This window comes from Trachinotus anak, unplaced genomic scaffold (genome assembly GCF_046630095.1).
Source record: "Trachinotus anak isolate AG129_WGS33_773 ecotype Australia unplaced genomic scaffold, CSIRO_AGI_Tana_v1 ptg000014l, whole genome shotgun sequence".
NCBI classification, from domain to species: Eukaryota; Metazoa; Chordata; class Actinopteri; order Carangiformes; family Carangidae; genus Trachinotus; species Trachinotus anak.
In genome coordinates, this window is record NW_027273865.1 from 2,253,104 (window position 1) to 2,274,879 (window position 21,776).

General features: G+C 40.9%; 1 protein-coding gene across 4 annotated transcripts in view; it reads right to left on the reverse strand.

The window, feature by feature from the left end:
- LOC139632174 (nesprin-2) overlaps positions 1-21,776 on the reverse strand; it is a 43,673-nt gene that overhangs the window by 7,178 nt on the left and 14,719 nt on the right. For 2 of the 4 annotated variants that reach the window (XM_071496972.1, XM_071496973.1), the window contains exons 2-10: positions 10,598-10,820; positions 9,970-10,120; positions 8,997-9,179; positions 8,065-8,199; positions 7,776-7,970; positions 7,361-7,490; positions 7,128-7,283; positions 6,493-6,581; positions 2,025-2,255 (exon numbers count right to left, since the gene is read on the reverse strand). In XM_071496972.1, coding sequence (XP_071353073.1) covers positions 2,025-2,255; positions 6,493-6,581; positions 7,128-7,283; positions 7,361-7,490; positions 7,776-7,970; positions 8,065-8,199; positions 8,997-9,179; positions 9,970-10,120; positions 10,598-10,803 — 1,476 coding nt within the window. In that variant the 5' untranslated portion in view covers positions 10,804-10,820. Of the gene's footprint in view, positions 1-2,018; positions 2,256-6,492; positions 6,582-7,127; positions 7,284-7,360; positions 7,491-7,775; positions 7,971-8,064; positions 8,200-8,996; positions 9,180-9,969; positions 10,121-10,597; positions 10,821-21,776 lie in introns of all 4 variants that reach the window. The other 2 variants (XM_071496971.1, XM_071496970.1) reach the window with 2 other exon arrangements.

The window sequence follows — 21,776 nt, forward strand, 5'->3', positions numbered from 1 at the left end:
AACAACTGAGGCTTTTGTGAATAAAAGATACACGTTGTCAAGGTTGCTAGGTGACAGGATATGCGCTTTGCAACACAATGGTAAGGGCAGGAACAGCTGTTCATTTTAGTTCAGCCTTCGCATCTCTGATGGTTGTAAGGGGCCACAGCTTCACAGACAGCGTCCTCCAAAGGATGTGGTCCCTGAATTGGGACACAGCTCACAAGTCTGCAGCCATGCTAGCAGCCCCGTGAGGCTGTATGTAGGGAAAGTGGTGTGATACGCTACCTGGATGAGAAGCCAGCAAAATGCTATTGTCAGTGACAATGCTAACATGTTTTAGTTTAGCATGCTAACATTTGCTAATGAGCACCAAACACAGCGTACAGCTGTGTAAATAATACATCAGTAATATATAGCATTTTAATTACATAAAATCTGTGTTATTAGTTAAAGCCTGACATGTCAGTTCTCCAGAGTCGATATGTGGAACATCTGAGACTCAGTGAACACAGGGAAACAGAGTTTCTGTGTCCCTGCTATAAAGTGCGGTCTCCCATCTTTATCTCTCCCTTTTTACTGTTGAACTCCATGGGAGAGGTTAGCGATATCATGATCATCCATGTTTTGGCCTTTTATCAAATCATGTTCAAAAGTTCAATTGCTAGCTTATACTTATTGTGTAGAATGCTAACATAATGTGTCATTTACTTTGTGTAGGGGCTAAGTTACATGATCACAGCTGACTGGAGGATTTTTCCTTTTTACCTCTTGTCAAAATAAAGGCTACATCACCTCCAATAATGGTCTTGGCATCTTCAACAAAAGACAATGCATATAATGCTAGATACTAACCAGTTACAAATTATTGGACAAATTAAAAGTTTGACCTGATGACTGAACTATCAGTTCAATTTATCCAGAGGGGAACATGAATGTTGAACAAATTCCATGATATCCTATAGTTGTAGATGTATGTCACTCAAAACCATGAATGTTAGCCTTAAGGTGGTACTAAATAGTAAGACAGTCTTTAAAATCATTACGATTCACTGACAGGGAAACGTGAAAGTCTGACCCAATTTGCACTGCAATCCACCAAATAATTGTTGAGATGTTTCTGGGCCTGTGATGGACCAGCCATCACTGCCATCCCTTGAACCATGCCAATAAAAACCTAAATGCGTCGTTAAATTACTGTCACATTCCACATGTTGGAAAATTACGTTTTTAAGCCAGCGTGACAGAGCTGTTTAAGAGTCTAATTACTTTCGTTCAGTCCTCACCTACTTCACCTCCTCTAACTGCATACAAAACTGATTCTCCTCTCATAAATCTGGCCCTGAACACTCTCCATTGCTGACTTGCAGACTCAACAGCACTCACATTTGTTTTGTGCTCATTCTGTCATTTATGTACTTTCATATAAACAATGGTCCCCACAAGGTCAGCAATTTACTTAATGTTTGTTTGTGTGCAAGACTATGTGAAAATGTCTCAAGAGTCAGGTCAGGAGGTTTCTCACACACACACACACACACACACACACACACACACACACACACACGGCTTTGATACATACATACTTGCAGGAGACATGCATTCTTGGTTTGAGTCTCGCTGATGCATTTTTTCTGAAATTAATTATGATTGGTGAAGGTTTTATTGTACAAACTTGTGGCAGTAGAGTTGAGACAGCTCAGAGTCCACTGCAATATGACCTGTTGTGTTTCAGATATCTTACTGTGGACTGAATATTCTGACAGATGCTGTAGAGTGTGTGGCTTTTAATCAGGACAGAATCAGATCTACAGGTGAAATCTATTGCTGCATTTTATGGAAAGGAATTTCTTCACATGCACCAAAGGACATAAGTGAAGTTGGTGGGATTTTGATCAGAAAATATGGACAAATGTTTGTTCGTTTGTTTTGCTTATCAGTTTTTGTTAAAATGCACTGCCCATTTCTATAACAAACAATCTGAAAAAAAGTGAAAAAAAAAAAGTTTCAACAGTGTGAATGAAGGTGACTTCACCCACCCTCACCTCCCCGTCAGTCTGCACAGCTTTGGAGCAGGAAGTTCTCCTCTCTGGAGGGGCTGAGCTCTGGACTCCCAGCCATGCCCTCACGCGTCTGCCATTGAAGCTGACTGGCTCGCTGTCCTTTCTGTCAGGTGTGGAGGTTGCCCACTGGTCCCCAGACAGCCATGGCTCTGCTGCCTGGGACACTACTGGCGTGAAGACTCCTGGGTGGGTGTGGTCAAGCCATCCCTGTGGCTGCACAGAAAACAGATCAGATCAGAAGAGTTGTTTATTCTCCATTCAGAGGATCCTGCCTGTGAATCTTGCTTATTTTGTCGAAGGATTTGAGCATCATAAGGTGGAAATTTACTAACTTCATCATTTCTAAGTTTTAAATCAGACATCCTAGACCTTTAAGGACCAATCTGGTGGTTTATGGACATACATTATATATTGGTTTTAGTCACCACATCGTGTGGTAATATTATTATATTAATTAATTAAGATTATCATATTAATATATGATATTATTATATTATGTGGTAACAGTATTGTAGATGCATCGCTATTTAGAAAACGCCTACTTGTTGAGGCATTCTAGGACACTCAGACATCATATTTTTGGAATTGACAATATGAAATGGCGATAGTATAAGACATAAGCAATATCTTCCTCATGTTTCTCCAACCTTTAAAAAGGATTTGACATATGAATCTTTTTTGAGTCATTCATGCTGATGCTGCTGGTATGGGAAGTTGTCCAATCAGTTATCACAGACTCTTTTTTTCTCTCATCACTGCAATAAAAGGAAGAAATTGGCAACTTGACTCAAGTTTAAGTCTGAATCAAAAGCTTAAAAAAAAAAAAAAAAAAAAGGCTCAGATCCTCTCTTCTGATTGGCTGACTGACCTTTTGTTACTAGAGCTCCAGAGAGAAGCCTGAGAGGAAAAGAGTAAAACTACACTGAGATGGTTTTTAGTTCTTAAAACCATGAATATATCTTCTCATGGATATGAACACTTCAAATAAAACACAGGAAAAGTGTAAAATATGGCACCTTTAAATTTACCACGAGACACTTCTTTGTGACAAATTCTTTTCCAGTTATTTTAAGAAAACAATCTCATCACAAGCTTTACTTAATAGTTGTTCTGGAGCTTTCAATCCTAACATATGATCTTCAGCGGCTCAAAATTCATTATTGCCCACGGAAACATGACATGACAGCAGACTCCATCTACTGATGAAAATCATGTTCAAAAGATCCAGAACAGCAACTAAAAATGGCGGTGGGACACACACACACACACACACACACACACACACACACACGTGCAACTTCTGAGTTGCAGTAAGAATTCTTGCAGCATACAAGCACCCAGAGATGAGATCACCCGGTCACACATTTAATGAAGCAGAACCCCGTCAAGTGCTCAGGGCAGACAGCAGGGAGGGTGGGCCAACATCATGGTCCAGTAAAGAAAATCAGATTGAAAAAAAAGAAAGAGAAGATGCTGAGAGGTGACACAAGTGTACATACTTTGATGTTGTTTGGATGCTGCAGCTGTAATCAGATGCTAATTCAGTCTCACGTGTGTCCCTGTTCATTCCTTGCTGTTGAGCTTTGGGGTTCACCGACAGTGCAACAGTGTGTGGGTGTATGAGAGAAACAAAAATACAGAGATGGGAGGGGTGGGGGGTGGGGGTACTGGTGCAGGCTAGAAGAGGACGATTCTCAAATTACTTCAACATTTCTATGACAATTTCTGTCCTTGTTTCTGCACTTCTCTTTCTCTCTCATTTTTCCTTCTTCATTATCATTTCTCTTCATTTCTGTTGCCATCGTGCGGCTGCAGACATTTCTCCACTCCTGTGTCTCGCCAAAATAAAACCAAAAAAGGAAACGGATATACCTGACAACATATAAAGGTGCCGCATCCCCCTGGCATCATCAATAAATCAGTAGAAGAGGTGAACTCTTGTAACCAGCTCATAAACCTGACAGCCAGCAACGGAGGACATTTTTAGATAGCTGGTGTATCGGAACATCAATGAGTGTGTGTGTGTGTGTGTGTGTGTGTGTGTGTGTGTGTGTGTGTGTGTGTGTGTGTGTGTGTGTGTGTGAGAGAGAGGCAGATGGACAGACAAGGCCTCTGGGCCATGAAGCATCTGGGTCAGAGCACAACAACAGAGAAGAGAGCGACAATGAAATTAGAAGAAAAACACCACATGGTTTTATTCAGACCTGATGTGGAAACTTTGGAGTTGTTCTCCTTCAGCACATCATGTTGGATGCTACATATAAATATCTTAAAATTAAAATATCCTAAAATTAAAATAAAGGTCTCAAATGGATCCATCACATTGAACTACTACTTACTTATTTGCCATATTAAAGGTCTCATATTTTTTGTTCTATAACAACATATATATTGTTGTATTGTTGTTATTTTTATAATAAATATAATGAAAATTTCAGGTAAACCCTAAAACCAAAATCCAAACCAATGCATGGTTGGATGGTGGGTCCAGGTGGGCGGGGACTGCTTTGTTGTGACAAGGTTGGATGGTGGGTTCAGGTGGGCTTGGGTCATTGCTGAGAGCAGTGATTGCCTTATTATGACATCACAAAGTTACAGAAGTCCTGACGGCTGGTTTTAAGGCTCAGTTTCTGAATACAGGCTGTGTGCATTTCTCTGTGGACTGAGGCTTTGATACTTTCACAGTATTAATATAGAACCTAGACCTGCTTTATAATCACAAACACATGGACATCTACCTTTAGACTGGATGGGACCTTCAAGCAAATCAGCTTTAACAAGACCAGGTCAAAACCTAGTGTCCGGCTGGATCATCCAGTCTAGTCTCAACTGGTTTCAGCTCTTTACCTGTTTGCTTCTCTCCTCCTCTCTGTCCTCACATATACAGTATTTTGATACAACTGGATTCACAATAAAGCTGTTCTGTTTTACATGTTTTTCTTTTCCTGTTGTGAGACAACAGAACAAGTTTCAAACACTGATCAAAACACAGTCCATTAAGATGACGTGTTAACCAGCAATCACTTTCACGCTGTTGCTGCTGCTGAAATCCTGATTTTACAACCACGACACATCAGTTAAAGACAAAGACTGAGCTGTGATTTCAGCTGGATTTACTGTAAAATTATCACTCAGAGAGAAAGTTAGACGCTCATTCACATCAGCTGCCATGAGATCAACATAGAGAGGTGTGTCTGAGGAGGGAAAGCCCAACCTCGTCCTCATGGGGCAGTACTGTTGACTCTCTTCTATGAAAAGGTGTTCAGCTTTGAAAAAAAAGTCGGTAAATCTAGCAACAGAGGTGCTAAGTTGTCAACACTGCTTGTCCATGCCGAATCATTTTGAAAGAGCAACGGCCAATGGCAAAACTCCAACACTCTGGCCGGCTGACCAATGGTAGAATGGAATGGAAAGGAACCTAAGTCTGGAGAGTCAAAATCTCTGCAGAGGTAACAAAATAACCCATACAACTGTTTAAACACATGGTGTATTTTTAGTTTTATGATAACAAAAACAACAAACAACAAATACTCATGCATGATGGCATCAGAAAAAAGGCACCTGAACAAAAATTGATCTTTAAATTAATTCTAAGTGATGATTTCTGTTCTACGTCACTCAATACGTGAAAACTTGTTCCTGATTGGCAGGTGTGCATTAAAATCGTTTATCAGATTTTTATTAAATGTGCACTATACTAAATCAGTACTTATGGTGGTCTGGGTCATGTTACAGTTTATTTTACCTTTGTATCAACACTCAAACGAACTGATGTTTAAACCTGATTTAATGGACTTTCTGGCCACCTGTGTGCAACCAGCAAACACCTTATTTAGCTGACATGACACAAACACAGTAGCAAGCAGTTGCCTATTTTCATATCCGACAGATACAGTATGGAGCAGCATTAGCATTGATTTGTTTTTTTTCAAAGTGTGACTGAGCCAAAACAATGAAGTTAAAGGTAAAACCAAAACAATGAGATGAAAGATGTTGAATCACTAACAGATCTGAAGATTATTATTTATCGGTACTTAGATAAGGTATAGATTACTTATTTATCTGGGATAATTCTCTGTGGACCATGTGATCCATTGATGATAGAATACTGTTACTATATGCAACATAAAATAAAAATTGGTAAAGTTTCTCTGTCTCTGGTTCCAACACAGACAATATATATACTCTCCCCCGTTAATCATTTTGTCATGTTGGGTCACAGAACATTTTTCTTCATATTTGCATCAAGGCACAGTGCTGTATTTTTATGTTGGTACAAGCTGCACGCAAAATTAAATCAAATTGTACTTTTTTGTTCTATAACTGCTGGTGTTTGTTGCCTGGTGTTTTCACATTCATACTATAAGAGCTTATTTTTTTTTTAAATTTCTGCTAATGTGTAAATACTTTACTTACTCTCAACCATACCACTGAGGCTGCTGGGACTCACCAAGTCTGCTTCCTGGTTCGTGATGTCACACAGAGAGCTGAGGGAACTGAGGTAGCTCCACCTCTTCAGGCCATCTCTGTGACATAGTCCTGCAAAGCGCGCGCGCGCGCGCACGCACACACACACACACACACACGCACACACACACTATTTAAATCTGGAGTAACTAGGACAAAACAAAGATCTGAGCAAAAGAAAATATTGTTCAGCAGCCTGCGAGTCTTATTCCAGTTTGTCTCAAGTTGCTTTCAGGCCTTAATCTTGCTCTGAAAGAAGACAGAAAATTGATGGTGGCATGGTGGCACAGGCAAGATGACAGGTCTGTAACCACAAAGAGGGGGACTGTGCATGTTTTGTTTATGTCTTATTTCAAGGAATTCAGTTGTTGGCCGACTCAGCAGAATCCATAAACAACTCAAGTGACAGTGGACACAGTCGACCAAACAGAATATAGCAAATTAGATTGTGCCTGGAGCCGACTGCCAGGCTTAATGCGAGCCACTAAATGTGAGGCTGGATGTGATAATGATAAAGTGGCAGCTACAGAGAAACAACATTGAAATGAAAGAGTCGAAGGTCTTCTTGGAGAAATGTTTCACTCTAACCAATGCTAAGATGGTAAAAACTCCGCCTACCTGTGCTTGCACTGAAATACGATGAGTCGCCATCGTCACAGGAGACAGAATGTCCGATATCAACTGAGGGGTCCCACTCCAACCCCAGGTGCTCAGGGAGGGGAGGAGGAGGGTGGTGAGGGGGTGGGGCCTGGATGGGGTTAGCTGATCTGGAATCTGGAGAAACAGGTGGAAACTTGTTGTCACTTGTTCTACATTTATGATTTAATTACATGTTGGATATGCTGGTTCACCTTTAGGATGGTTTGAAGCTGCAGGGAGGTCCAGGTTAGGTTTATCAAGTGCTCCCTCTTCGTCTAATACAGTTTCTGAAGGACAACCAGAGTCTGTAGCCTGAGACAGAATCCAGTCATCCTCAAACACCTGCAGGAGGACGAGGAGGAGAAGGTTGTTTTTATCTCGCTCTGCACAATTTAAGCATCTTGACAAACTCTATATCTAAACTGATTTGTACAGAGCAAAATTCTCATATTGTATAAAGGTGGATGTCCATGTGTTTGTGATTATAAAGCAGGTCTAGGTTCTATATTAATACTGTGAAAGTATCAAAGCCTCAGTCCACAGAGAAATGCACACAGCCTGTATTCAGAAACTGCCATTCATTTTAGTTGTTACAGTGTGATTGTGTGTGTTTGTGTGTGTGTGTACCAGTCTCATGCTGAGCAGCCGTGTGTGTGTTCGTGCAATGTTGTTGTAGACCTGGCTGCAGTGGCGCAGCAGCTCCAGCAGTCGGCTCTCTAAGTACTGAGCATCAGTCGACTCGCTGTGTTGGATCAACGCCTCACCACGCTGCAGAAGAGCGTTCACGCGGCCTGAGTTCACACATACACACTGCTGGAAGGACTACACACACACACACACACACACACACACACACAGTAAATATACACTGTATGAGGTAAGAAGAGAGATGCGTTTTGTTGTGTGACACACGTACCTGCAGGTGTCTCAGCTTCTCACAGGTGTTTCCAGTCAGGTGATCCACCTCTGTCAGACGGACATCCAGGTCGGCCAACCAGAGAGCGAGCTCCTCCCTCTCTGCCTCAAAACCCTCCCACTCTGAGACAAAGAGCTGAGAGAGGAAAGAGAATCACTAGTTATGTTTGGTTTATAAACAGTTCTGTAATTATCTTAACGTTAAAAAGTCTAAATGACGACACATCTGATCACAGGTACACCACACAGGCCAAGCGATAAAAACGTCAAAGATAAAAATGTTCTTTTGGATGGGTTATAATTTAATCAATAGTTTTAAAAATTATAATAAAAGAGCAAATGTCATATTTGTGATTGAGGCATGGAAGCTGCCTCATTCCAACTTTATTCAACGAGTAAACTGGACAAAACATTTTTAACAATTAACTACTCAGTTTTACTGGTTGCTAACAATAATTAGTATATACTGTCAATTTATACAGGAAAGAAATGAAATGAAAATTCAAAGACAAAATTAATTAGCCCAGAGGCTTTCTATGCCACTGCTTCCCAGTACACTTTTGGCAAAAAGATGTAATTGTAACCAAAATAATAATAATAATAATAATAATAATAATAATGATGATAAAGGAGTTAAGATATAGATGGTGAACAAGTTATCTCTTCCCCATCAAAGGAAAAAGAAAAGTGAGCATCCCCTGCTTTCAGTTCAGCTCTGAATGTTCGATTGTTATCATTCAAATAAAAAGTGCTGTGAGAAAGTCTCCACATCGTTATGAGGTCGGATGTGGGCCACCAATATTTTACAAGACTGTCAAGTGAGCCATGAGCTGGAAAAGGTTTGGAACCACTGGTCCACACAACAGAACAACCAACCTGTGAAGACATTAAAATATAAGCAGTTTTAGGGGAAATATCAGGAGCCACTCTGACCTTCAGCGGCGCTGTGATGGATTCCAGTTTGAAGTTCACATCGTCCCATCGTCGCCCACACTCCCTCGCTGATGCCAGCAGATGAGCCTGCATGGTGCCCAGAAACAGCCGAGTCAGTGCTCGATTCCTCTGGGTCAGACTATCCAACTGCACGAGCCGAGATCCCGCCTCACACCGCAGCCGCTGAACACACAAACACAAGTCATGTCTGAGGTAACGCACAACAAAGACACATACACACAACCTGTGCTTTACCTACAGCTACATGAAGCAACTCAGACTTCCTCTCCTACAAATCCAGTGTGTTCATGTAAAACAGTTTTTTTCTCCCCATTTTTAAACATTTTAAACCACTGGGACACGTTCTGCATGATGTACAGGCCTCTAAACAGCCACAGATGGTCTCAGTTCAGACAGTGAGCGACTTTCTTCCCTCTTACAGCTTCTCAAACAGTGCTGGCTCTTTGTACTGTGACGCTTCAAATTCAAATTTTGAGCCCATATATTTACAACTGTATGACTCAAAGATAAACTTAAATCAATGTGCAGAAAAACAAAAAAAACTGGCAATAACATGGAGTGAGGTGGGGATGCGTGCAGCAAGTGAATGTCTGCACATTTTAAATATTAATATTATATTAGTTTGGCTCTATGCAGACGACTTGGCCCTACTACAAAACAACACCAGCAGAGCCTAGAGCTGTGTTGTGTGTATATGTGTGTGTGTGTGTGTGTGTGTGTGTGTGTGTGTGTGTGTGTGTGTGTGTGTGTGTGTGTGTGTGTGTTTATAATTTATTTGGATTAAGAGTGAGAGAAAAAAGGAAAAGCTCTAGTGTCCAAAGTTAAGACTTTGCACTTCCTTTGATGAGGAACGCTTTAATGATGAATTACAGAGGTTCAAATATAAGCTCAATTTAAGTTGAATTAGGTTTAGGTTTTTTTTAGTCATTTATTTATGATTCATTCTCTTCACCTCAAACTTCCTCAGTTCTTCCTTGGTGGTGATGTAGGTAATGTGGGCAGAGTTATGGGAACTGACAGCCTGCTCAGCTGATCGCAGCCAAATATCCAGGCGGGCGTGTTCCTCCATAAACTCGTGCCAGAGGACCCACTTCCTCTCCAACCTGCAAGGACAAACACAGCCTTCAGCCATGGATATGGAAGAAACCAGGATTATGGAAGTACCCACTCTGCTGAGCTGGTAAATTTTCAAATGCTAACTTATTAAACTTATGAATGGCTCAAACTTGATATTAGATGCAGATTTATCTTAGGATGTACCTTTTAAGAACAATGGAAGAAATGCAAAATGACAGATTGCACTGAATGATAGAAGTGACAAGAACAGGAAAAGTGATGTGAGGTTGTCAGCTCTCTATAAATCATTGAGATCAGCTGTGGTATTGCATAGGTTTTTTTTTTTTTTGTTTTGTTTTTTTTTTTTAAACCAAACTATAAAGTTGCTGAATGGACACCTTCAACTGCAAAGCAGGTCAGTTATTATTTTTCTTATGAAATTTTAAGCTGTGAACATTTATTCTTTATCCAACTTTTTGAGTGTGGTGTCCAGATCTCTTGATACATTCCCGAAAAACACTCACTGTCCACATCCCTGCACACCTCCATCTTGGCTCCAGCTGCCGTCTACTCGCTGCGCCCCCCGCCCATTCAGCTCCAGAGGACACGAGGTGAGAAGAAATGCAGACTTGGACAGGTTCAGCAACAGCTCCATGTCCCTCATTTCCTCTCCAACCACAACATCTCTTCCTTCTGGGGTGGGGATGACGTCACGATGGCATCCTGACATCGCGTCACATTCACCTGCTGAGACACAAGGTTTAAATCATAATTCATCTTAAAATCACAATTACTCAAATTTTATTCTTCAGCTATGCAGAATGTTTTGTTTTGCTTTGTTTTTCCAGTATATACACTCTGAACAGTTTTAATACATCTCAGTGGTTATGCAGGAAAATCTTTTACTTTGCAGCCATGTCAGCATGTTCTTTCAGTGGTTTGGATCATTGTTCGTGATGTTTAGTTGGAACATTCAGGTGATCCTCTGGCTTCAGAGCACCACCTGCTGAATGCTGCTGTATTCTCTGAAGACAGTGTAACCCTGACCCTTTAAAATATCCGTCAAATTTTTATTTCTGTATTCACTTGTGACATCAATTTGGGCTTTTATTTTGTTACACACTTTGCAAACAGGACATTGGAGAAGTTGCCAGAAAATGCAAAATAATCTTCATGATTTGCATGCATTAATGTATTTTCATTTGCATTAATGTGTATTTGCTTGTTCAAATGTTAAATGTAGTGCTAGGGCTAGCTACATTTCAGCTACTAGCTTAGCCCAGCTTTTTGCCTATGCTGATAAGACTTTGCATATGAAAGTAAGTCAATTCAAATCATTGTGACTATACTTATGGATAATTTGTGCTTTGCATGAAGTTTGTAACATGGGCATATTTTTCTACGGTAATTTTCTAAGGTTGCATATTTGTTAAGGTGGATGGTTGGTATTGTACAGATAGCCAAGCCAACTTAAACAGTTCAGACTTATTGTCTCATTTTTTTTCAATGCATCATAAACGTTAAAGGTTACTGGTTTTCTTTGCGAGTATGGAAATGTGCAGTTTTGTGAAGAGTCCTTTATGTTTTCCCACTCAGCTCCTACAGTGTGATTACTGTATTTGTAACAGTAATCACACTGTAACACAAAGTAAGGAAAATAAATTGGGGTTTGCTTTATGAAATAAAAGTTTATGAATGTTGGCAAGGTGTGGTTATTCTGTACAGTAGAATTGATGGATAAATACAGTGGGGTTTGTTTCAGTACATACAGAAATCTTCAGTACATGAACACGCTGGGGCAGTTCCCACAGGTGTTTTTTTTCTAAGACAAGGGAGTCCACTTTTCTGTTCTGGAATCAAACATGGATTAATACTGGAATCTTCATTCACAAGCTTCAGTCCTGGACAAGGAGGTCAACATTTTATCATCAAGAACTCATCCTGTTTAGAGGCAAACAGGATGAAGAGACGGAGCTCGCTGCATCTTTAACACACACACACACACACACACACACACACACACACACACAAAGGAAGCAGTGATTCACCATTCACCTCCACAAGGACCAACATACACACCTGCAGCCACACACACAGACACAGGGTTATTGCTTATTCATGAGCCTCTCTTACTGAAGTAGAGCCAGAAACATTCTGAATGACCAGGGGGGGGGGGGCAAGGGCCAGATTTACGTGTTTGAAAGGAAGGACACATTTACTCTACACCTTTCATTTAGCCTGTGCCAACAATCTGTGCGTAATTATCTCCTGATTTACAGACACAACAGCTGATTCGACAGTCGGATCCTGTGACTGACATCCAGGCTCATTTTCTGAGCTGACATCCCGTTCACCCTCTGTCCACACTGAGACACCGACTTTCTAAAACAATCTCCAAAGGAGAGATATCCCAAAACTCTGGCCTCTTGTGTTAGTGTGGACAAGAAAAATGGGGATTTTGGAAAACAATGACGTAATCCTGATCTTGGGCTGTAATCACTCAAGTTTAAATAAAGCTAATCACAGAATTAAGACATGGTAAAATTATTTATATATTTATGTTTTCACAATTGTAAGAGAGATTTTACATTACCCTCATGTGGACACACACTCAGTGTTTTCACACACAAGGAGAGTTTTTAATTTCAGGCTGCTTCGTGTGAATATAAAATGACACTGCAGGGATGTTGCAGGAAAAACTAATTAATGAAGTGGAACAAGAGGAGACCACCATTCATCTCCACCTGAGACAAACTATGAGTCATAAAAATTAGCATAGATGAATCTGAGCTTATGCAAGCATCATTTAAGAGACTGAGTGACAGAATAAGATGCATAACATCAGCCTGTTTAGTAGAAGCTCTGAGTAGAGCAGGACAGGACAAACAGCAGATGAATCTCGTGTCTCATTTGAAGACTGCCGTAAATACAGACAAACACCAACTGGAAACGTCTCATTGCAAGCATGCAGCAGTTTACCTGCAGTGATTTCACACTTCAGTGACCCCCAAGTTCAATGAGCACAAAACTTCTTCCCTGTGTGGATTTGGTCACGTAGAATCTTTAGTTTACTTTTGGATCATAAATTAAAACAGTGATACTAATATTAGATCATAATATATTGTTGCCTCATCTTTAACTCAGATGTTTGGCTCTTTTGGTCGACTAGTGGGCAGAAGAGCTCAACAACAGGCTGACAGACACACAACCCTTGCATACTATCACCGCTGTTATGATTAATGTGGCAGAATGGCAAAAGTTGCAGACTTCCATGTTTCCTTAACTGCACACTTACCTTCTTCCTCCCTCTGATCATTTCCTGTATTTCCTCACCTAACCGCCTCCATTTTCCTCAACTTTCATCATAAACATCCTCTCCTTTCCTTCCCTCCTTCTTCCCCATTTTCCTCTTTCTCCTTTCTCATGTCATGTGTCAACTCATTCCCCCATCAAGAGGAACTGTGTGCGTGTGTCTCTGTCTGTGTGTGTGTGTGTGTGTGTGTGTGTGTGTGTGTGTGGGTCTCTGTGTGTGTGCACCTGAGCACTTCAAGCCTCCCAGACTCATAAATCAACTGCTTCCTCCCGCCCCAAAGGAGGCTGATCAGGCCAAGGCCTCATCCTCCAAACTCTCACCTGGGGACTGTGAGAAAGAGAGAGAGCGTGTGTGTGTGTGTGTGTGTGTGTGTGTGTGTGTGTGTGTGTGTGTGTGTGTGTGTGTGTGTGTGTGTGTGTGTGTGTGTGTGTACGTACGTACGTAGTAAGGACCAAAAAAAGTATTTTACTAACAGAGTGAGGACATTTTGGGAAAGTGAGGACATTTTGGCCGGTCCTCACTTCTTCAAATCACATTTTGAGGGTTACGACTTGGTTTTAGAGTTATGGTTAGAATTAGGTTTAGGTTAAGGTTAGGGTCAGGGTTAGGGTTAGGCACTCAGTTGTGATGGTTAAGGTTAGGGTAAGGGGCTAGGGAATGCATTATGTCAATGAGAGTCCTCACAAAGATAGAAGTACAAGTATGTGTGTGTGTGTGTGTGTGTGTGCGCGTGCGTGCGTGGACGCAGAGTTATGAGGCCAAGGCTTCAGCCCTGGACCACTGAGGGACCACATACCTCCTTATCAATGTCTGCCTCAGTGTATGTGCACGATTCTTTGGTCTACACCATGTGAGCCCTGCTTATCAATTACATGATGAATGATTTAATACATAAAATTACACAAAGTAAGCAGAGCCTCGTTTTATCTGAGGACTTCTCACTATGTCGTCAGCAGCTGTAAGAACCTAAATGATTCAATTCTTGATGATGTACTACTTGTGAACTTTTAGACCTGGAGAGTGAGGCCCCTCCACTTTAGAGGTTGACTGGCATTAGCTTTTTATCATAGACTGTAAACAAAGATGGACATAGCCTCTGTGACGTCACTCACAGGTTTCTGAAGAGCTGCTCAAATGCTGCCATCTTGGTAGTGCCTTAACATGGGAGTCTATGGGGACTGTATTATTAGAGTAGACCGTCAGGGTTCAGAACATGAACCCTGGTCTGCGGAGTCAAAATCCTGCAATTTAACCACCCACCTTGATCTCTGTGCAGTACAAGTATGTCACACTGCATGGACTGAAGCAAACGTTAGTGAACATGACGTCTGAAAAATGAAGCCAACAACTGCAGTTCCTCTAATGACCACTAGAGTCTGGCCCCAACAGTGAGTCAGTGCCCATAGACTCCCATAAATATAAATATAACGCCTCTACCCTCCTCGTCTCACAATGCAGGCAATGGCCTAGTCTAAAACACAAACATTCCTCTTCCTCCTGAGAGAGAAAAAAAGAGAGAGGTAGGTTCAGTTTCAGTTCAGAAGACAAAATACATCACCTTAGTCTCAAGAGAACAAACTATAATATAAGCATCTGTTGAACATGTGGAGACACACACACACACACCTTTTCCCCAGTGAGCTGAAAGTGTGAATGGACCTTCATTACACAGATTTACCAGAGAGAGAATCTTTATCTGTTGATGAGTCACCAGCTGCCTGCAGCTCAGAGCTGAACAACACACTGTGTGTACACACACACACACACACACACACACACACTCTGATTTAAGGACTATTATGGACCATATTTTTCATTCATTCCATTTCCGCCTTTGACTCCTAGCTGCTGATCCCTGCCACAGGCACTGTTAAACACACAAGTCCACTGTCTCGGTCCAGAGCAGAGGACACTGAGGTCACGTCCTCTGTTTTTCTAGCTGGACTGCAACATTGGGGGCCCACCCAGAAAACGCGAGAGTCGCTGACTGAGTGATAAAGTTTCCCCATTGGCAGTTGCTGTTTCAAAATGAATTGGCATAACAGTGTCTACTGTGTCATCAGAGGATGTTTAAAGTCAGTCAGACTTAAACAAATATATATTTTTTTAAACAGACTTTTCAGACACGTTTTTTTTTTTTTTTAAAAGCACCTTGCAACAAATCAAGTGACTTTTTAGACAAAGCTCAGCTACTTTCTGTGGAAGAGAGTCAACAATGCTGCCCTATGAGTGTGAGGTTTGACTTTCCCGCCACAGACACTCCTCTCTATGTGGCTTACATATACATGAATGAGCGTCTAACTTTCTCTCTGAGTGATCATTTTTCAGTCAACACAGCTGGAATCACAGCTCAGTCTTTGAATGTATTTGAAATCACCAAACATGTGAGTTAAAGACAAATATCTTGGCTATGACCACATTGGACGGCTTTTAAGGGCCATGGTGGGTCCATTTTCATTTGTTTTTAATTTGCAATTTGCTAATTGAACCCAATTAGAAAGCAATGAGTGTTAATCAGTGGCTTTCAGAGGGTCTGCTAGGTGGGTTTCGTTCTCTTTGGACAGAACCAGGTTGTTTCATGTCTTTATGGTAAGGTAGGGTAACTGCCTGATGGCTGAGAGTGGCAATAATCTGAACTCACAGCAAGAAAGACCAGATGCATATTTCCCAAAATGTCAAACTAGTCCTTTAAATCTGCAGAGCGGGACAGCACCTGAGAGAATCCAAACCAGGTCAAATGGCACTCAGAGAGCACATTCGCAAGTTGTAAAACTCATAGATCTTTTTTCCATCAAGACCAAAACCTTATTTCCTGTGACATTTACAAAAATGTTGAAAAATTCCCTCTCTCGCAATGTTTAGGAAAGAGATTTAAAAAAAAAAAAAAAAATCCTGGATCTGGACCAAAATTTAACGGGTTCTTCCTTGTCCATGACCCAGATCTCCAACAAGTTTGGTGCAAATTGGTTCAGTAATGTCTGTGTAATCCTGCTGACAAACAAACAAACAGAGGTGAAAACACAACCTCCTAGGTAACAACCTGTATGTGTCTGGTAGATTTCCATGAGTTCCAAGATTTGAATATGAGACAGACATAAGACAAAGACTGGCCTGAAAACAAACGCACACACTTTAATTTGCATCATCTGAATTAAAGCAGGATTACAACTGTTCAGACAAATATTAGAGAATTTCACTGCATCTTAAAGGATGTTGAAGAATGCAGAAAAGCCTCCTGTTACTGCAACATCACACACACACACACACACACACACACACACACACAAGACTGTCCTCCCGTAAAAAATGAGCCCGGGTCGTCTGAGTCAGCAGCTTATTACAACCCAGAGTTTCAGCTTGTTGTATATATTCTCTGTAGACTCCACATAATAGGACAATTCATATGATTCCCTTTAGACATTCACCAACTACAGAAAAATGAAGCAGCTTCATCAGGTCTACCCGGTGTGGTCAGTGCCATAGACGGAGCACATGTAAAAATTATTGCACCACCGCAAGACGAGGATGTAGTGGTGAAGATTGTCCTTAGACAGCTGTTTGAAAGGGTAACCCGACCTCAACCCACAGCGGGGACCACAATCACATTGAAACAGGTCCAGCAGGTTGTTAATAGGCTATCAGTAAGGTTTAGGTGAGTTTTTAATTTTTTAATAAAAAAAATTATTATTAATTAATTATTATCAATTTCCCATTGAGTGAATTGCATGCAAGTCTTTATTGTGAAATTAAACACAAACCTTATACAGATGCATTATGGAGAATCGACTACTTTTGTAAACAGCACGTAATCCGTAATTATTCAATTTGTATTCGTTTACTCGTGTATTTTTTTTATTTTTTTAAATTACTGTGGGGTGTTGCTCATGCATTTTCAATGGTATAAACCAGTCTTCATCAACCAATCGCTGTGGTTCTTACAAGCAAGCTCGTCCATGGGAATTGACGTCACCGTAGCAATGGAATCACACTCTTAACTTAGGACTTTTTGCTTTTCCTGAGTAAAAGCTTGTCTCAGCAGCTTTGTGAAGAAGATTTAGGAGAAAACTTTCAGTGTGTTTTAGGAAAACTATCAACGGTGAGATAAAATGCTGTGAATACGTGCCCAGATCTGTACACAGCGTCTCAGTCGCTGAACATGTCGTCAACATGTTCACGTCCTGAAATGTTTGTTAATTTTTGTAAACTGTGACAGCTGACATCTGTTGCAGCAATGCTCCACACACAACGTTCACAATGGCTAATGTTAGCTTGTTTAGGCTAACGATGACACATACAGTGAGCTGGGCACTCACAACATTAGCAGGCTGCAGTAATGACTGTTCAATCCATTAAAATATAACACTGACTCTTTAAATCAATATTTTCACACCATAGGTTTGTCATCTTATTAGTCAACATAAACTGCTGCCTGCACACTGACTGTATGGAAGTATGTGTGCATTCATGCATGTGCATGTGTGTTAGCACACTGTATGCACGCCAGCCTCTGTTTTTTGTTGTGGTATCAATTTCTTATTGGTATGGGTACATTCTACCAAAATTCTGGTATTGTGACATCCCTATTGTAGCCATGACGACAGTAGTCCTCTAACCTTAACAAAGTAGTTATTTTAACCCAAACCTCGAGTTTGTGCCAAAACCTCATCACACCGTGGCTATTCTACAACCTTGACTGCATGTATATTATTCTAACTATGAGATGTTGTAACCAGAGACTCCCCTATGGGTCGGGATAGACGACAGACGACGGGACAGACAACCTATGTGGTCCTTTAAGTTGGAGGACTTGCTGGATCACAGTTATTAGTTCTAACATACAAAATTTCACAGTCCTGATGGATCATTCAGCATCTTCTCACATCCACTGTCAAACTGTTTGTCTCTTGTTTTGTTATTTTTATGGAGAGGCATGCCATTTACACACACACACACACACACACACACACACACTTCGATATTTGTGAGGACACTCAGTGAAATAATGCATTCCCTAGCCCCTTACCCTAACCTTAACCATCACAACTGAGTGCCTAACCCTGACCCTGACCTTAACCTAAACCTAATTCTAACCATAACTCTAAAACCAAGTCTTAACCCTCAAAATGTGATTTGAAGGTGTCTCAAAAAGTGAGGACCGGCCAAAATGTCCCCACTTTCCCAAAATGTCCTCACTCGGTTAGTAAAATACTTTTTTTGGTCCTTACTATGTAGCAAGTACAAGTACACACACACACACACACACACACACACACACACACACACACACACACACACACACACACACACACACACACACACACACACACACAGTCACTCAGTAAGCCTTTAACCAAACACTTCACTTCAGACAGATGGACAGTGAGTCTAATACCTGATGATGTCACAAACCAGACAAGCAGACAAAAAAAAAAAAAAAAACGGCTATCGTATCAGACGTACAAGCTGGCAGTTGCGTCTGATTGGCTGTACAACGATTGATGCTTCATCATCCAATATGATTACCCAACAGCTTTGTGTGTGTGTGTGTGATCAGTCACTGACTTCTGTGACTTTGATGCAAATGTCTGGCAGGACAAACAGCCATGTTACCTTATCTCTTTTGTCCTCAACAGCAGAAACACGACAGGACAGCAACATTTTAGCATCTGTGTTATTTTATTAAAGCCACTGTACATGATACACAATACATATAACCATATAACAAATATAACCATATAACAAACAACCTTCTATGAGAATGTTATGTGCAATCAAGATGTTGATACATATCCACTGTCAGATGTTCTGCTTTAACTTCCTCTGTTCTCTGCTCACTTTAGTTCTTGGAACTGTCTCAGCCTGTAGCTCTACGTTAACAAAAGTTTGTGGCAAATGAAGCTGCAGTCTACATACAGACAGCTTTGCTTTCGGCTTGGTCATAACAGTTCACTATTAGCTTAATGTTAGCGCACTGCACTTGTGTAAAACAAAGCGAGGTAGATGGGAGCAGCTGAAAATGTAACTTTTCTGCATGTTTAAATGTTGAACAGGTGGTGTGATGAAGGACGGCAATTGGCTTTTTACTCAAAGGTTTTGATCACATGTACAGTGCTGTGATATGTGTGTGTGTGTGTGTGTGTGTGTGTGTGAGAGAGAGAGAGAGATTGTGTGTGTGTGAGATTGTGTGTGTGTGTGTGTGTGTGTGTGTGTGTCTGCAGCTGCAGCCCAACCACAAGGTCACAGCAGAACATTAAGCATAGTTTAATGCGGGGGTTTGATGCCACCATTCCCCCCCATAATTCAAACCTCGACTACCTCAACATCCTGTTTCAACAGGAAATGCATCACAAAGCACCCCTATAATGCAGCTTCACTAGGACTTAATAATTTTTTCAGACCAAAGATAAAGTCTTGTCAACCATAATTTGCATTAGATTATGAAATTTGTTTAAAGGTAACTACACTGGCAACTCCTACCTGAGTGGAGGGCGGGGGCAGTACTGTGCTTATCATCCTCCTCTGTCGTTCTACTTTAATTGAATGAACTGAAAGACAATCTAGTTTCAGGAACCTTTATCTTGTATGTCTGAAGTTCCACTGCTTGCATGAAGTCTTTTTTAAACTACATTTGAGGTCAGATAGTGTTTGGCAGTGGCCTGATTTTTAAAGCTACTTTCAATCAGTCTTATCAAATAATTTTTGCTGACATTGTTGGATGATATTTTTGTTTGATCGCAGCTAAATACTCTTGCTCTTTTGTGTCGTATACGTTAGTGTTCCACCTGCAGGAAAGCAGAAGCAGTCAGAGAGATCATGAGGGAACGAGGGGAGGCAGCTTATCTTCACTATTAAGACCCGTCCCTGCTGAGATGAAGAGGATATCACCTTCTTTGCTGTACACTGTGGCAGGAAAGGAAGTGAATTCATTTTATTAAGATTAAGAAAATGGCTTTTGTTGGACCAGATTTTGATATGGAACTGAGGAGGAGATTAAGATGATGGGAAAAGAAAGAGGACTCAGCTTAGACTCGTTTAAATAAAGTATGCGCCCTGAGACAGAAACCTGAAACTAGTAGTTAAATAACAGAGCAGTGAAGGGCTGGGCTTCGTTTATGCGCAGCTTTATTAGTATGGTGCTCAGAGGTGGAGTTATGCCATTAGGCCTGCAGTATAAACTGGATGATAGTCAGCTGTGAAGGTGAATGAGGTGAAAGGAGGCGAGTTCACAGCACCACAGTGTGATGAGATCCCCACGGAGCCTGTGTCCTGAGATAATGTTAATTCAGCCTCTGGCAGCAAATGCAGAGCAGGAGGGACATTAGTGGAACTAAAACAAAACCATTTCATGAATAAGCCAACTACACTCAGAACAGGAGGTGTCTGGGTTTATGGGTCCTGTGTATGCAGCCATGTGTACACTGAACAAAAATATAAAAGATTTTATACAATTTTTGCTTTCTAACCACACAAATGGCGTCTTCCTCTCAAATTTTGTTTCTTTTTCTCAAATTTTGTGCTGGAATCCACATTAGTTAGCATTTCCTCTTCAATGGCTGTGCAAAGGTGCTGGATATTGGCAGGAAGTGGACTACGTTGTTGTGCATATGAGGATCCAAAACAGCAAACAAACAAACAACATAAACTTCTACTTCCACATGAGAATCAAACACCGCTCTCCTGTGTCACATTCGTCCATCCACCCCAACCTCCTCCTGATGTGGACTTTGTCACTCTATAAACTACGTCACCGCACTTTTCCTTTTGCTCCTGTCATCATTACTACGACCACTAGATGTCGCTTAGCAACAAAACCTACAAAACAGACAACCTATGGGCTTTTTTTTTATTTACAGGAGGACTGTCTCGATGTGGACAAGCTTATGTTTTTGTTTTTCTGGGTGAGACCAAAGACAAGTTTCCTGCCTTGGCTGGACAATAAAGTTTATTCTGTTTTATAATATTCTCCTGATTCGGCCATGTAGGAGCCAATTGGAGGGTTTTTTGAGCACGGTCCCTGACCAGCTGCAGTGTGCCAATCAACAAGCATGTTAGACATTTAAAATGTACGATCACAGGGAGGGCTACAGACATCAGAAAGTTATTTTAGTTATGTGTATGTGTGACAATAAAGTTATTACATTTATTGTCAGATCTCCAAGCTCTCATCTAGACCAAAAAGGCTGCAAGTAGACAATGCTGAATTTGAACTTTTCCTGCAGGATCAAAGTAGCATTAAACAGAATTCATTTTTCTTTTTTTTTGTGTATTGCTTCATGTATGGCTGGAAAAAACAGTGACATTTTAATTTGGTTGTGACCTTAACATTTAGAAAACTCCAATCAAACTGGCATCAGACATATTGTGTGTGTGGAGAAAATCACTGTAGGTCA